General features: G+C 39.7%; 1 protein-coding gene and 1 pseudogene across 2 annotated transcripts in view; both read left to right on the top strand.

Moving 5' to 3' along the window:
- Positions 1-15,481, top strand: part of COL6A5 (collagen type VI alpha 5 chain) — a 158,076-nt gene that overhangs the window by 66,529 nt on the left and 76,066 nt on the right. Inside the window, exons 4-7 of the mRNA XM_081072951.1 lie at positions 4,108-4,740; positions 9,407-9,967; positions 11,794-12,348; positions 14,405-14,980. Of these exons, the coding sequence (XP_080929077.1) occupies positions 4,108-4,740; positions 9,407-9,967; positions 11,794-12,348; positions 14,405-14,980 (2,325 nt within the window). The remainder of the gene's footprint in view (positions 1-4,107; positions 4,741-9,406; positions 9,968-11,793; positions 12,349-14,404; positions 14,981-15,481) is intronic.
- On the top strand, positions 457-1,956 carry LOC308507333 (NEDD8-activating enzyme E1 catalytic subunit-like; annotated as a pseudogene). Its single transcript has 2 exons — positions 457-460; positions 564-1,956. The product of its transcript is annotated as an NEDD8-activating enzyme E1 catalytic subunit-like (transcript).

Here is a 15,481-nt window from a genome sequence, read left to right as displayed (position 1 = left end):
TCAGTTAACAGATAGTGACACTAGATGGGCACAATAAGCTTAGAATGAGGCCAGGCAGAGAAGGGGATACCCTCAGTTGTCTGCGAGTGCAGTGCAGGGGGCTGTAGTCGTGAGCCCTACATTTGCTGTGTTGGCTTATCTCCCCCTGTACCATTTCAGTTTGTGTGTTTGTTTGTTTTTCCTTAGAGGTAAACTCTCTCTGATGAGTGTCAGGATATGCTAAAGCCAGAAGTTTGACTCGTTTCCCCTCCCTGCCATGGAGTCATTTTGTGCTTATGTTTTTTACTTCTAAAACACACATTTATTTCACATTTTAACATTTTTTATATTAATAGGACATGTCTTTCAGTCGGGCTTTAAAAAAATTCCCGAAGACTTGATATTAAATAGTAGTATATCTTATAGTAGACTAGATCTTTGAATCAAAAAAATATTAAAAATATTTCTAACAAGCTTATGGGTGTGAATGAGATCCATTACAAGCAGCTCAAATGGAACTGACTCAGTGCCCTGACTTTTATAATTTAGGACTTCAGTGGGAGAATATGGGAGATGGTGAGGAGCTGTTGGGTGTGGGGACACTGGAGACGAGGAAGGTCACTGGAACCACATAAAGAAGAAGGTCACTGAGACATCTGGACCCTTCACACGCCCTGGTTTTGAACCGAGCCCTGAATCTCTCCAGTTTTTGTCCGATACAAATAAAGTTCTAGTCATAGGAGCTGGCAGCTTAGGATGTGAGCCCCTGAAAAATCTGGCGCTGTCTAATTTTAGACAGTTTCGTGTTATGGAGACTGTAGCTGTTTCCAATCTAAATAGACAATTTTTATTTAGGCTTAAAGATGTTGGTGGACCCAAAACTGAAGTCACTGAAGAATTTCAAATGACAAAGTTCCTCATTGCAATATAGTTCCACATTTCAACAAGATTCAGGATTTTAATGACACTTTTTATTGACAATTTCATGTAATAGCGATGTGGACTGGACTCGATCATAGCCAGAAGATGGGTAAATGGCATGCTGATATCTCTTCTAAATTATGAAGATGGTGTATTACATCCAAGCTCCATGGTCCCTTTGATAGATGGCGGGGGAGGGGTGGAGGGGGAGAGAAAGTATTAAAGGAAATGCCTGGGTGATATTGCCTAGAGTGACTGCTTGTACTGAAGACACTCGGGAACCGTACCCGCCACAGGTTAATTCTCCCACGTGCACCATTGCGTCTATGTCCAGGCTACCCAAACATTGTAGTGAGTCTGCAAGGACCTAAGGAGCAGTCTTTTGGAGAAAGGGGTTCATTACATGGAGATGATCATATTTAGTGGATTTTCCAAAAATCCCTAGAGAGAGCATCACAGTATAATATTAGGGGTGTTAACATGTAGACTCACGCAAGGAGTAGTCAAACGAATCGTTCGTGCAGTAGCTTCCACAAATGCAGTCACTGCAGCTGTGTGTGTCACTGAGGTCTTTTAAAAGAGCTACAAGTGCATATATTCCTCCTAATAATTATTTGATGCTCAGTGAAGTACATAGTCTGTACACATACACATGGGAAGCAGAAAGAAAGGAACACTGCCCAGCTTATAGCCAGCTTGCATGGAATAGTCACTTTTCTCCATCAGCTAAACTACAGGAGGTTTTGGATTATCTAATCAATACTGCATCTCTGCAGATGAGATCTTCAGCCGTCACAGCCACATGAGAGGGAAAAACATAGAACACTTTACTTACAGTCGGTAACCTCTATTGAAGAATGTACAAGGCCAAATCTCTCCAAGGTGTTGAAAGAATTGGGACTTATCGATGGGCAAGGACTGGCAGCTGCTGGTGTCACCACACCACAGACTGTACTATTCAGACTTCATTTTACTTCTCAAGGAAAATACATCTGCACAAAATGGGAAAACTTATGGAAATATTATACTTCGTGGAAGCTGAAAAACTTAATTTGATTTATTTTTAGCATCCTTGTTGCTGGCATTTGACTTTTTTAATACGACGCACCACTTTTTTTCTTCATAACTTTCTCTTGAAGACAGAATTTGAAGGTTGGTGCTTGTAAGCATTTTCATTAATAATATGGGAAATGATGTCTGGAGAGAGAAGTGATGAGCAAATGTACTGCTTCTTTTAGAGGAGGAGGCAAACATCCACTTGTATGTGAATTTTGTTATTAGGGTCAAAGAATGCATGCCTCAGTTTTCGTTTGAACACATGTACAAAAGATGTCCCTCCTAAGAAAATTAAGTTTTAAATAACATTCTATGTTATAACTTGACATCTAGAGCATACTGAACACAGCCTACATCTTGCTTGTTTACTATTCATTTAATTGTGGCCGTCCAAATGGATATTCATCACTGCAGAGGTTACCCTGTCCATCATACTTTGTAAATGGTGTTATAGCTGAATGCCTGTGCATTGAAATGGGAAATGTTTCCCTTACCTATAAAGTGAGAATAATAATGCCTACATTATATGGGTGCGATGGCTTGTTTGGCATTTGGAATCAGTTTACTGTTATTAATAACGATAGCTCTTTGCAAATAAACACAAAACAGATCATGTTGGGGGTTTGTTTTTGCCAACTGCGTGGGTTCAGAGTACACGTCGATTTATGAGAATTATTTTTGATTCCACAAATATTTCTGAGCTCCCACCAGGCACCAGATACTGCTGGGAGTGAGATAAGTAAGATGTGGCGTCTGGCTTCCAGAGCTCACAGTCCTAATGGGAAGTTCTTGGCAAGATTGAGCTTATCTCTTGGCTACACTTTCCTCAGCTGTGGCTCCTTCACCTGTGCCTGGAGTAGGAGTTTCATGTGCACATGGTGTACTCTCCCCTGGATTCTAGATTCATAGAACCAACTGCTTACCTGGTATCTCTAGGAGTATCCCAAACTTTGCATTGTCTGAAATGGAACTTTTGAATTCCTCCTGCAACTTGTTCTTCCCACATTTTCCCTATCACAGAAAAAGACACCAACCACTAACGTCCTCTCAGCTGTTCAGGCCAAAACAGTAGGAGTTTTCACCTCTTCCTTTTTTCACTTTCAACACTTGCATTCAATTTATCATCAAGTCCTCTCTGTTCTATGTCTAATTCATACATCAAAACTACCTTTGTTGTTTTATCTTCTCTGCTGTTATCCTTGTCCAAGAACAATTATCTCTTTCCTGGACTAGGGCCACTGTTTCTTAATTGAGAGCCCTGAATTCATTATTTCCCCTCAGCCACGGGGAAGGCATTTCAAAGATTTAAATAAGCATACGATGCCCATATGATTTGGGCCCTGCCTCCCTCTGACCTCATTCATCATTGCTCTTCTCACTCACTGGCTCCCGCCACTCTGGACTTCTTGCTTGTTCACTGTCTATTGTTCTTTTGCCAGAATTCCTCTTCCCTCTGAACAACATGTAGCTGAATTCTTCTCTTTATTCATATCTCTACCCAAATGTTATCCTCTCAGAAAGGCCTTTTATGACTTCTTAATGTCTCAGAAAAGTTAGTCCCCACCCTATACCCCCAATCTAGTAACTCAGTTCAGTCATCTGCTTTGTTTCCTTGCTAGCACTTACTACTGTCTAAAAGAATATAATCTAGTTATCTGTCCTCCCCATAGAATGTGAACTCCCTGAGGTCAGAGATATTTCTGTTAACTCATCCCTGTATCACAGGGATGATGGTCACACCACAGTGTGTTGGTGGACACACTGTGGTATGGGAAGTGGTGGTGGTGGTTGGTTGATTGTTATTGTTGATGGTGGTGATAGAGGTGGAGGTGGTAGTGAAGAAGGAGGTAAAAGTGGTGGTGATAGTCTCACTGGAGGTGATGGTGGTCATGAAGATGATGGTAGTGGTAGGAAAATTGGTAAGAAGCATTCCTCAGGTAGAGGCACGAGCATTGCAAAGTCTCGGAAGTCCCTGACCTTGTAACTCTTGTTTGAAACTTTTATCTTTTGTTTACTAAAAGAAAACAATACTAACTTCGTTTGTCATGACTACCTCTATTTTCACTAATATCTTTTGACAATCTGTAAAGTGCTTTTCTCCCTCTGGACTGGTGATTTAGACTGATCCTCATACTTTTTCTCTCTCCATAGTTTCCTTACCTGTGACCTGTCAGAAAGATTCACTGGCTGACCTTGTGTTCCTGGTGGATGAGTCGCTTGGGACCAGACAGAATTTAAGGAACCTGCAAAGCTTCCTAAAGAATATTACCACCTCCCTGGATGTGAAGGACAACTGCATGCGGCTTGGACTTATGAGTTATAGCAATAGAGCCAAGACTATTTCTTTTCTGAAATCCAGCACAAATCAATTTGCATTTCAGGAGCAAATCCAGAAGCTTTCTATCCAGACTGGGAAATCCAATGCTGGGGCTGCCATTGAGAAAATGAGGAGAGAAGGCTTCTTAGAGTCAAGTGGCAGCAGAAGGGTGCAGGGTGTACCTCAGATCGCTGTCCTGGTCACTCACAGACCCTCAGACGATGAGGTGCGTGAGGCTGCAAAGAGACTTCGTCTGGAGGACGTAACTGTGTTTGCCATGAGCATCCAAGGGGCCAATAATTCCCAGTTAGAAGAAATAGCATCTTACCCTCCAGACCAGACAGTTTCCATGCTAAAGTCCTATGCAGACTTGGAATCTTACAGTAAGAACTTCCTGAAAAAGCTCCAGAATGAAATATGGTCCCAAATTTCTACTCGTGCTGAACATATAGATCTTGACAAAACTGGTATGTTTAAAATAATACTTTTCTTATTATAAAAGTAATAAGAGTAATTGCCTAGGATCAGGAGTGAGGACTGTCTGAAATTCGATAAAGAAACTTTAGGAGTTAAGGAAATGTTCTAAAACTAGATTTTGGTGATGGTTGCACAACTTTATAAAATTACTGAAAATCATTGAATGATTATGATGGGCAAACTTTTTAGCATGTAAATAAATCGGACCTCAATAAAATGTAAAAAACTTAAAATGTGTTAATTATAAAATAGTTAAATAGTATTGGTGAACATAAAGAAGACAAAAATTGTAATCCTATCTTTCAGGTAAATCTGTTCTTAACATTTATTTCTCTTGTCTTTTAGTCTCTTCTCTCTATATACTTGTGCACACACAGATACACACATACATATTTTTAAAAAATAATATAACATTGTATATTTCAGTGCTGTCCCACAGAACTTTTTGTAAAGATGGTAGTGTTCTCTATCTATAAGGCAGACACGAGACACGTGTGTCTAGTGAGTACTTGAAATGTGACTGAAGTAACTGAAGAACTGAATTTTAATTTAATTTAATTTTCATTTGTTTTTATTTTAATAGCCCCTTGTGTCTGGTGGTTGTCATATTGGACAATGCAGGCATATATAGCTGGGCTACTTGTTGTATCAGTTACAGTTACATTTGAGTGTGACTAACAGAAGAAAAAATAACAATGACTTAAATAGGATAAAATGATTTTTTCTGTTTCACAAACAAGTCCTGAGGTAGGCAGACTGAGCTGGCATGCTAACCAGAGTGCTAAGGACCCTGTCTCTTTCTGTGTTATTTCTTTTGCTATTTGTGGCCTTTATGCCCAGGATCATAGTCCAATATAATGGCTTCAACCATCACATTCACATCCAGCAAGCAAGAAAATTGAAAGATAAAGAAAAGGTCAGGCTTCTACCTCATTTTCTTCAATAATATTCTCAAAAATTACATATACCGTTTCTTCTCACATTCTCTTGGCCAGAACTTAGTCACATGTCACACTTAGTTATACAAATGGGAGCTTGAAAATGTAGTCTTTATTTGGGACAGACAAGGTAAATTTTTACCTAGGTAAAAATTAGGGATTCATTTAGTTTATAAGAAGGAGAGAATGTATATTAGGAATAACCACTCTTTTCTGCCTTACCTACTTTCTTATCCCTCTTATACCATGCACTTTTGTCCATTTTCTTAAATATCTTTTTGCAACATTTTTTAAAAATTGGGAATTACAGAATTTGATTAACATATCCTAAAGTTTTGTATATACAGGTAATTGCCAACGCTTTGCTCTCATAAAAGTCTTACAGGGATCATCATTATGTACAATCACTTTTTGATCTTTTTGATTTTTTTTTCTTCTATCATTCTAATGAAGGCTATTCTAGAGGGTAGGGCCTGGGCACATGCATTTTAGTAAGCTCCCCAAGAAACTCGTGTTAGCGGTGTTTAAGAATCACTACCTTAGTGTGAATTTGCCGTGGTCTAGAGGGTGGTAGCCAGCTTTGTAGTTTCAGAACGGTCAAACGCCGAGAACTCATCTATATTGACTTAGTCACTTCTCTGTCTACTACATCTGGCACACAGTAGGTATTCAATTTATTAGCTAGAACTTCATTAAATCAAGGGCACATTAGCCAACGCAAGAGACTGGTGTATAGAAAAAGAATAACCATTATTTTTGTAGTGAGAACTGTCAGTGCCCAGGGGCCTGGGCACTCATTTCCTCTGAGAAGTACAATCTTTCCCTGTAGCCATACCACATGAGAAGCTAAATTGTGATCAATACTGTGGAGGTTGTAGAACCAGAGCAAGGGAGTTTTATGACAGAAATGTCTAGTGGCATCCAAGGGTGGATGACTCCATTTTAAAATCAAATATAACTCTATCTCTATCCCTCTTTCTATATAACTGTACAGGTGAGGCCTGGGGCCGAGATACACTGGCTTCTTCAACACTGTCCAATTGAACTTATTGTGATGATAGAAATGGTCTATAATTACACTGTCAATATGGTAACCACTAGCCACGTGGGGCTGTTACCACCTGACATGTGGTAGTGCAACTGAAGAGCTGATTTTTAAGTTTTATTTAATTTTACAATAGTTTAAATGTAAGCAGTTTAAGTTCACACTTTATAGCAACATGTGACTGGTGGCTAGTGTGTTGGACAGCACAGCGTTAGGCAGGATTGGATGGGCGCAGCGCCCCCACGATTACCCATCGCAGCTCACATTTTTCTCTCTTCATTGCTGATGACCACCACTACGTTCCGTCTGAAAAACACCTAATTCTTCCACATTCGTATGTGAATCAGTTCGTTCTGGTTGCTGTCAAGTTTGGCTGACCTGGGATCCACCCTGTCTTTCGCAGATAACTGCTTATCTTTTCCCAAATACTTTATGTGTTGATTGTATAGTTTAATTCTCAGAGTTATACTTATTTCCAGTATTTCTGATTTCTTCAGGACCATAGCCGGAAGTACTGTCAATAGCCTTAAACTTCCAAAAAGATGTCAAAAGAAAATAATATTTCTGAAATGACTAAAGTGTCTTGTATTTTAAAGATCTTTCATGACTCAACCAGATCATTGCATAAATAACCTAAATTTTAAAAGTATGCTCTTTCTTCTAACCAGTTGCAATAAATGACTAGATCAAGTGGTATACAGACTCTTAGGAATGTTAAAGCCCCCCCATCCCGCCCCTTTTTCATAGAATCTGTTCAGCAAAGGAAGGAACATGGAGAACTCTTCTATTTAAAAAAAATTGTTGAAATCTTGTGAAGTACCAGGCCTGCTGAGCAGGAGTAGAGAACTAGGCAGTGTCTGCTTTGATGGAGCTGACATTCTGTGTCAGGAAACAGCCTGTATTCAAGAACCAATGAATAAGAAAATTTCAGAAAGTAATGGGTATCATAAAGAAAATAGGATAATAGGATAAACAATGACTGATGAGCTTTAGCTGGACGGGAAGAGATGGCCCTTTTGAAAAGCAGGCATTTGAGTTGGCACATCCATAAAGACAAGAGAAGGAACCAGCCATGTGAATCTTTGGGGGGAAGAATTTTCCAGGAAGAGAAGAAGGCAAAAGCAAAAGCCCTGGGCCACATTCAAAGTACAGAAAGAAGCCCGGAGTTTTTGGAGCACAGTGAGTAAGAATAAGATGAAGAATTGCTGGAAATAGCGTCAGAGAGAAAAGCAGGGGAAAGATCAGGGCTTTTTTTTTTTTTTAAATTCTAAATGCAATGATAAATCATGTAAGTAGAAGTGTCATATGTTCTGGTTCTAGTTTTAAATATATTGCTCTAGTCGCTCTGGGAAGAAGAGGTTATTGGGGAAGTAAGAAGGTCATCTACTATGTTGTCACAACTCATTACTTAACCAAGCCAAAACTCTCCCCACAAGCAATCAGCCACTAAGTCTCATAGATTCTACTCCTAAATATCTCTTAAACCTATCCTTTTTTCTTGATCCTCACTTGCTTTAGTCCAGTCCTTTGTTATTTCTCATCTATGGTGTTGAAATACTCTTCTAATTAATTTCCCTGCCTTCAGTCTCAGCCTCTTTTAATCATTCGTTCAAGAAATATTTGTTGAGTATAGAATTGTGTGTCAGGCACTGTACTATGTATTAGGGAAGCAGAAATATAAGATATCATCTTTGTGGTCAAGACTCTGAAATTATATTTCCAAAATACAAATGTGGATATGTTTCTCTAATCATCTTCAGTGGCTCTTCAAGCAGCATGATAGGATCCAAACTGCTTGTCCCAGTGTCTCAGTCAGGTTAATTTAATTATAGGGCACAGACACCCACTTAAGCTGGCCTAAGACATTATTGCACTGGCTATTTCTTCTGTCTGTTATTTCTCCAGTTTTTCACATAGCTAACATTCTTCCTTGAAGTCTTTTCTCAAATGTCATCTTCTTTATTTAACACTGTTCAACAAAGGAAGGAATGTGGAGAGCTCTTCTATTTAAAAAATTTCTTGAAATCTTGTGAAGTACCAGGCCTCCTGGGCAGGAGTAGAGAACTAGGCTCCACCCCCACCTCTTAGCATTTCTTTTCGCTCTGTTTGACTTTTTTTTTTGTAATAATACTTATATCTTTCTACAATACTAAATTATTTATTATCTTCATTGATTATTGTCTCTCATGACCTAATATAATGTGACCTCTGTAAGAGCAAGGATAACAATCCTTTACATTTTGATGTATATATAAAAAAATAAAATAAAAATAGAAGGTCATCTCACCCCATTTCTCAAGAAATAATAAGACATAAATGTCTAAAAAGGAAGGTGACAATCCTACAAAAACAATTTGACTTAGAGCCTGGAAACTCAGAAATCTGGTCCTTACTCTTTAATTTACTGGCTGTGTGACCTTAGCCAAACCACAAGGCATTGCTCTGTTTCAATTTCCTCACCAGGTTGTTGCAAATTTCAAAGGTGAAAATGGGCGTGGACGTGCCCAATGAAGTATATGGGCTCTGTGCAAACCTGAAGTGTCCTCATTCTTTAGAACCTTCACAGCCTTATGTTCCTCTACAAACCCTCTTGTCAAGTTCTCTCCAAAGTCTCTGATAACTAACGAAGAATGCACTTTCCATTTTCCTTTTTTTTTTTTTTTTTTTTTGCAGGCTGTGTGGATACCAAAGAGGCCAGTCTCTATTTCCTCATCGATGGCTCAACCAGCATCCAGAGAAAGGAGTTTGAGCAGATCAAGGAATTTATGTTGGCCGTGATAGACATGTTTAGCATTGGCCCAGACAAAGTCCAAGTGGGAGCTGTGCAGTATTCACATAAGAAGAAAGTGGAATTTGATATTCGTATTTATACTAATGATGTGGATCTAAGAAAGGCTGTTCTAAACCTCAGGCAACTCAAGGGCAACACTTATACTGGAGCAGCCCTGGATTTCATGCTGCCCATAATAAGGGAGGGAAGGAAGCGTAGGTCAAGTGAGGTTCCCTGTCACCTCATTGTGCTGACGGATGGGATGTCCCAGGATGATGTCCTGGAACCTGCTGAGAGATTAAGGGCAGAACAAATCACCATTCATGCAATAGGCATTGGGAAGGCTAACCAAACACAACTGCAACAAATTGCTGGGAGAGAAGAAAGGGTTAACTTTGGGCAGAACTTTGATTCTTTAAAAAGCATCCAAAATGAAGTTGTTCGCAGGATCTGCGTTGAAAAAGGTAAGCAAAACAAAAAAGGCTTCATTCTCTGCACTCCATTAGTGTCTTCAGGCAGACCAACAGCCAGGCTGAGACAAGGAGTGAGGTGACCAGTGGCCTGGCTAGCATTTTGTTAACTTCCCTTATCACTGTGGAAGGATTCAGTCCCTTACTTTAAACCTATTGCCACAGTTGGAGAGTCCCTTTATAGACAGCTGCCCTGGGGCCTCCTTGGAAGTCAGAAGTAGGAGGTTGCTAAGAGTGTGTCCTTGAGAAAGCTCACTGCTGTGACGGTAAGAGACTCTGTTCTATGTATAAACTGTGCATGTGTGTATGTGTGTGCATGCACTAATAGAGGCACATGAGTACAGTGAAAAGAAAAGGGACTCTGGCTTTAGGTAGATCAGGGTTCCATTCACGTTTCTACTTGATCTTCAAACTTCCTTATCTATAAAGTGAGGCTGATACCTACATCAGAGAATCCTTCTAGGTTTAGCATAGTAAAACACCAATCATTTCTCTATTATGAATGCATGTCTACAACATGTATAGCTATTGTTTATTTATAACAGAAATACATATTTGCATTTTTGTTCTGATTTAAAATTAAGTAACAAATGTTAGGAAAAACAACTTTGCACATTCTCGTGTCTGATTTGTATTTATCTTATTAATAATGGCCATTTACTAACTGAAGATGGCATGAAAATATTGAGTGCTGAGAAGCACGGTAGCTTACTGGTTAAGAGAAAGGATGCTGGAGTGAGAGTCCAAATTCAAAACTTAGCTTTATCACTTAGTAGCTGTGGACCTTGAATAGGGTACTTCCTGTCTACCTGCCTTGGTCCCTTTTGGTGACTTACTGTGAAGCTTAAAGGTGACAATGTATGTGGGACACTTAGAGGAGTGCCTGGCACCCAGTAAGTGCTACATAAAAATCAGCTATTGTGGAAGTTGGTTAAAGTGTTCACTGATGAGGAAAGGAGAAGAATTCTCACTTATTTGAATTCACAAAAGTGAAAAATGTGTTGGAATTTTCTGAGTCACTCAAATCAGACGGAAAAGAAACAAACAAATACGTAGCATTCACAGCAAATCCTAAGTCACAACTTTGTTCATTGTTCTCTCTGGTATGTAGTAATATTATGGATACAGTTGGGTCTGTACTTCTATACATAGTCATATTGTATGTCCATTTCCAAACAGTAGGGCATCTACTGTTTTATGTGTAAATAAAGGAACAGTCCATGTTGAATGGATATGTGCTTACTGATGCACTTCTTATCTCTAATAAAAGCTTTTCACCCCACTTTCTGGTATTGATTTATAATGTTTATCAAATCACTTTAAGTTATCCCAGGAAATCTTTCTATGTAAAGAATACTTGGAATTTTGTTTTTCAAGAATATACATAAAACACTGGAATATTATTCCTATGAGTACAGGGAATCGATTACTTCTTTTCTGATTTCTTGTTTGGATCCCTGTTGCCTCCTTAACACACAGCCTGCTGTCTGGCATTGTATACACTTCAAGAATCATGAATGAATGAATGAATGATGAATAATGTATCGTGCATGTATGCATGCATAAATGAATGAATACACACTTTGGAAGTTGCATTTTCGCTTTACAACTTCTTGAATGATCTTCAATGGTTTGCCAATTTATGTTTCTAGTCAGCAGGCTTCTACAAACAAGTGAATAACATTTTAAGTGCCGTAGCAGTTGCTTGAATTAATCTTTGATGTTTTATGATGAATGCATTTATTTCTGCTGTACTGTTTCTGCGTATGTTGAGAACCATGCCAACCTGGTTTATTTCTGTTCTTTTTGATAACGTGCAGGATGTGAAGACATGAAGGCTGACATCATGTTTCTGGTGGACAGTTCTGGCAGTATAGGACGTGAAAATTATGGGAAAATGAAGACCTTTATGAAAAACCTGTTAGCTAAGATTCAAATTGGTCCAGATAAAACTCAAATTGGTGTCGTTCAGTTCAGTGGTTATAATAAGGAAGAGTTCCCGCTTAATAAATACTTTACACAAAAAGAAATTTCAGACGCAATAGACAGGATGTCTCTCATCAACCAAACCACTTTGACTGGAAGTGCACTAACGTTTGTAGATCAATACTTCTCCCACCCCAAGGGGTCCCGTCTTGGGGTCAAAAAGTTTCTCATTCTCATCACGGATGGAGAAGCACAGGACGATGTGAGAGACCCTGCACGAGCTCTTCGGGACGAAGGCGTGATTATCTTCTCTGTGGGGGTGTACGGTGCCAATAGGACTCAGCTAGAGGAGGTCAGTGGGGATGGCAGCCTGGTCTTTCAAGTTGAGAAGTTCGATCATCTAAAAGCAATAGAAAGTAAACTCGTCTTCCGTGTGTGCGCTCTCCATGGTAAGAGACGAGGACTCAGGATATAAACTATTGACTGTATAGTGGGTTGTACTTTGGGCGTGGCCTGTAACTGGACTTTGGTGTTAAGTTTCAGTCTCATCCATGTTATATTAAAGCACCCCTGACCTCCAGGGATATTCCAGACTAACAATGATGTCAGTCAGCTTGGTGACTTTAAATACATCGCAAGAGGTTCTCAGAATTTTACATTAAACTTCCAACTCCTTAGTACCTGCATACCTAAATTTTCCAGAGCCAATTTTTAACCCCAAACGATTCCCCAAAATTGTTTCTTGGCTACCTATAACCAACGTGAAGCAGTAAATAATTAGAAATACAAATTTATCTTTCTCTTAGTTAAATTAAATTCAGTACCCTAAGCATCGTCCCCCCAGAAAAACCTATTATTTTAAAGACGTAGTATGTATTTTCATTACTGCACATTATTATTCTTAACTTCTCTCTGGTAGGTATTTTACATTTGCCTGTTCATGTACCTATCCTTTTGGAAAATTTTAATTCATTACTTTTATAATTGCTTCAGGGTCATCATTTTTTTTAGCTCACAAATTGTGGTCCTCTTCTAATTGTAGTGAGCAACCTTTAGTTTCAGCCCATCAACTTTAATGGCTGTTGAGTGAAGACTTGCTGTACATCCACATGTAAGACTAAAAACACCTGTGCTTTTAAATCTATTATGTGCTGTTATCTATGTTTTGGATGCAATTAAGAGAACAAACCAAAGTATTAGTAAGTTTGCTGTATGTTGTTCCCCTGGCAACATAGAGACCTCCTTTGGGCTTCACTCTTCACAATCACGTGTGTGAAATTTTCAGAAAGTTAACAAGTAAAATGTCTCAGCATAAACTCTGAGTTCTGTCAATGGTGCTAAGATTTCTCTTATAACAGCTTAATTGGAGGGTTTCTTTTTTCTCTCTAAGAATGGCAGTGATTCCAAAACTCTTGGTAATGTTGAGACATTCTAAGAAAAGCTGACCTTAAGACCACAGCCCCACATTTGAAATCTGCAGAGCTCTTTCTGATATTTTTTCATTTTGATAAATATAATGTTCGTGGAGGCCCTGTCTATAGCCTAAGGTCAAATTTCAACTGACTCATACGTTAGATCAACTCATAACATATCATCAGAACTAGCCACCCATCTTGATAAATATGTATTAGTCTAACAAGGTTCCTATATCTGTAGGAACCTGGGTTATTGTCCAAAGATAGCTTGAGCTCATCCACAGTGTCTTAGACTTGAAAATTTGAGACCTCAATGCTAGAAATAAGGATTGGGTGTGTGATAGGTTGGTGGAAAGTGGAGAAAGCCAACCTTGGGAAGGCATGTGCTTATGTTACTGAGGGAGGGAAAAGAAGGGAGAGAAAGCCCATATTTGGAGACCCTAGGTTACTAGGCTTCTACTGTACAGGAAGGAGGGCTTGGGGCTAGGGGTGAGGTAATAGAAACCTTAGCTCTCCTGCAACGTGAGGCCACTCCTTTTCTGAGTTGTAATTCAGGAGGTCAGAGAAAGGAGGAGCCCACATAAATGTGGAGAGGCCTAGCAGAAGTTTGCGTATCAGAAGCTGAGAAGGTAGCGGGAGCCAGAGGGAATAGAATAAAAATCCCAGTTTACACAATGAGCCTCTGAGCTGTTTAAATCAGCAGGCCAGTTTGGCAAACACCAGTCATGTCTCACCCTTATGTTGACATTGAACTACCTTCTGACATTTCCTTCCAGTTGAAAGCATGCTTAGTGACAGGCATTACATATCCTAGTGAGATATAGCAGAAGAGTATTATGTGGCATAAGAACAACCGCTCATGGAGTCATATCGATAAGGATCCTTGAAATCATGAGCTCGGCAAGTTGTACATCACTGAGCCTCAGCCCCTTTCTCTGTAAGATGATAACAGCCACCTCTAAGAACTAAATGAGATGCAGTATCTGCCACATAGAAGGCTCACGGCAAGTGTTAGTTTGCTCCCTTTCGCAGCTGTCTGTGTAGAATGCACTACAGAAAGTTTGTGATGCCTGCTTTCTTCTTCTTTCAGATTGTAAACGTATTCAACTGTTAGACACAGTGTTTGTGCTGGACCATTCACTCAGCATAAATTCGCAACAGCAAGAAAGCATGATTAACCTAACCATCCATCTGGTAAAGAAAGCGGATGTTGGCAGGGACCGAGTTCAGTTTGGAGCTGTCAAGTATTCTGACTATCCCGAGGTTCTGTTCTACCTCAATACGTACTCAAACAGATCAGCAGTCATTGAGAATCTGAGGAGACGCAGGAGCACGACAGGGAACACCTTCACTGCCAGGGCTCTCGAGTACACAAACAGCCTGTTCACGGAGGAGCACGGCAGCCGCATCAAGCAAAACGTGAAGCAGATGCTTATTGTCATCACTGATGGGGAATCCCATGACCGAAATATGCTCAATGACACGGCGTTGAAATTAAGAAACAAAGGCATCATCATCTTTGCAGTGGGTGTAGGAAAGGCCAACCCAAATGAACTGGAGGCTATGGCAGGGAATAAAGACAATACTATCCATGTAGATAATTTCGACAAACTGAAAGATATTTACCTGCCTCTAAAAGAAAGTATGTGTACCAATGCACAAGAGGGTAAGTTGTGATTTTGAAACTTTCTAGGGGAGTAGCAATAAAAGTTGAAGCAGAAAGTAAATTATGTCTTGGCTCCCAATTACCTGGCTGTCATGGGCTGAACACTTCTCTGCTCAGGCGACATGTTTTCTCATCTCTGAAAGAAATGCATTGATTGAGCAAGATCCTAAAGGTCCCTTCCCACTACAGTGTGCGTTGAAGAGATAGAAGAAGGCTTCAGAAGCATCCCTTGCTGTCTTGCCATCTTGTGGCCTTTTTCTTGTTTAGAAGAGAACTCTCCTCCTTAGGGTCATGTTCACCTTACCCCATTTCATGGCCACTTATGCCGATACCATTTGCCTCATGGTCTCAATGTAACCACTGGGCTTCAGTTTCAGGCCAAACTCAAGTGGAGAGTTTCATGGTTTAAACAGATACACTTTTGTCTTCAAAGATCCAGGATCCTCTAAATGGGATTCTAGGCATTCTCTAGGGCTATAGGAAAGTTCAAGCGGTCTAATG

This window comes from Rhinolophus hipposideros, assembly GCF_964194185.1.
Source record: "Rhinolophus hipposideros genome assembly, chromosome: 14".
Taxonomy (NCBI): domain Eukaryota; kingdom Metazoa; phylum Chordata; class Mammalia; order Chiroptera; family Rhinolophidae; genus Rhinolophus; species Rhinolophus hipposideros.
This window is presented reverse-complemented; position numbering and strand designations above follow the sequence as displayed.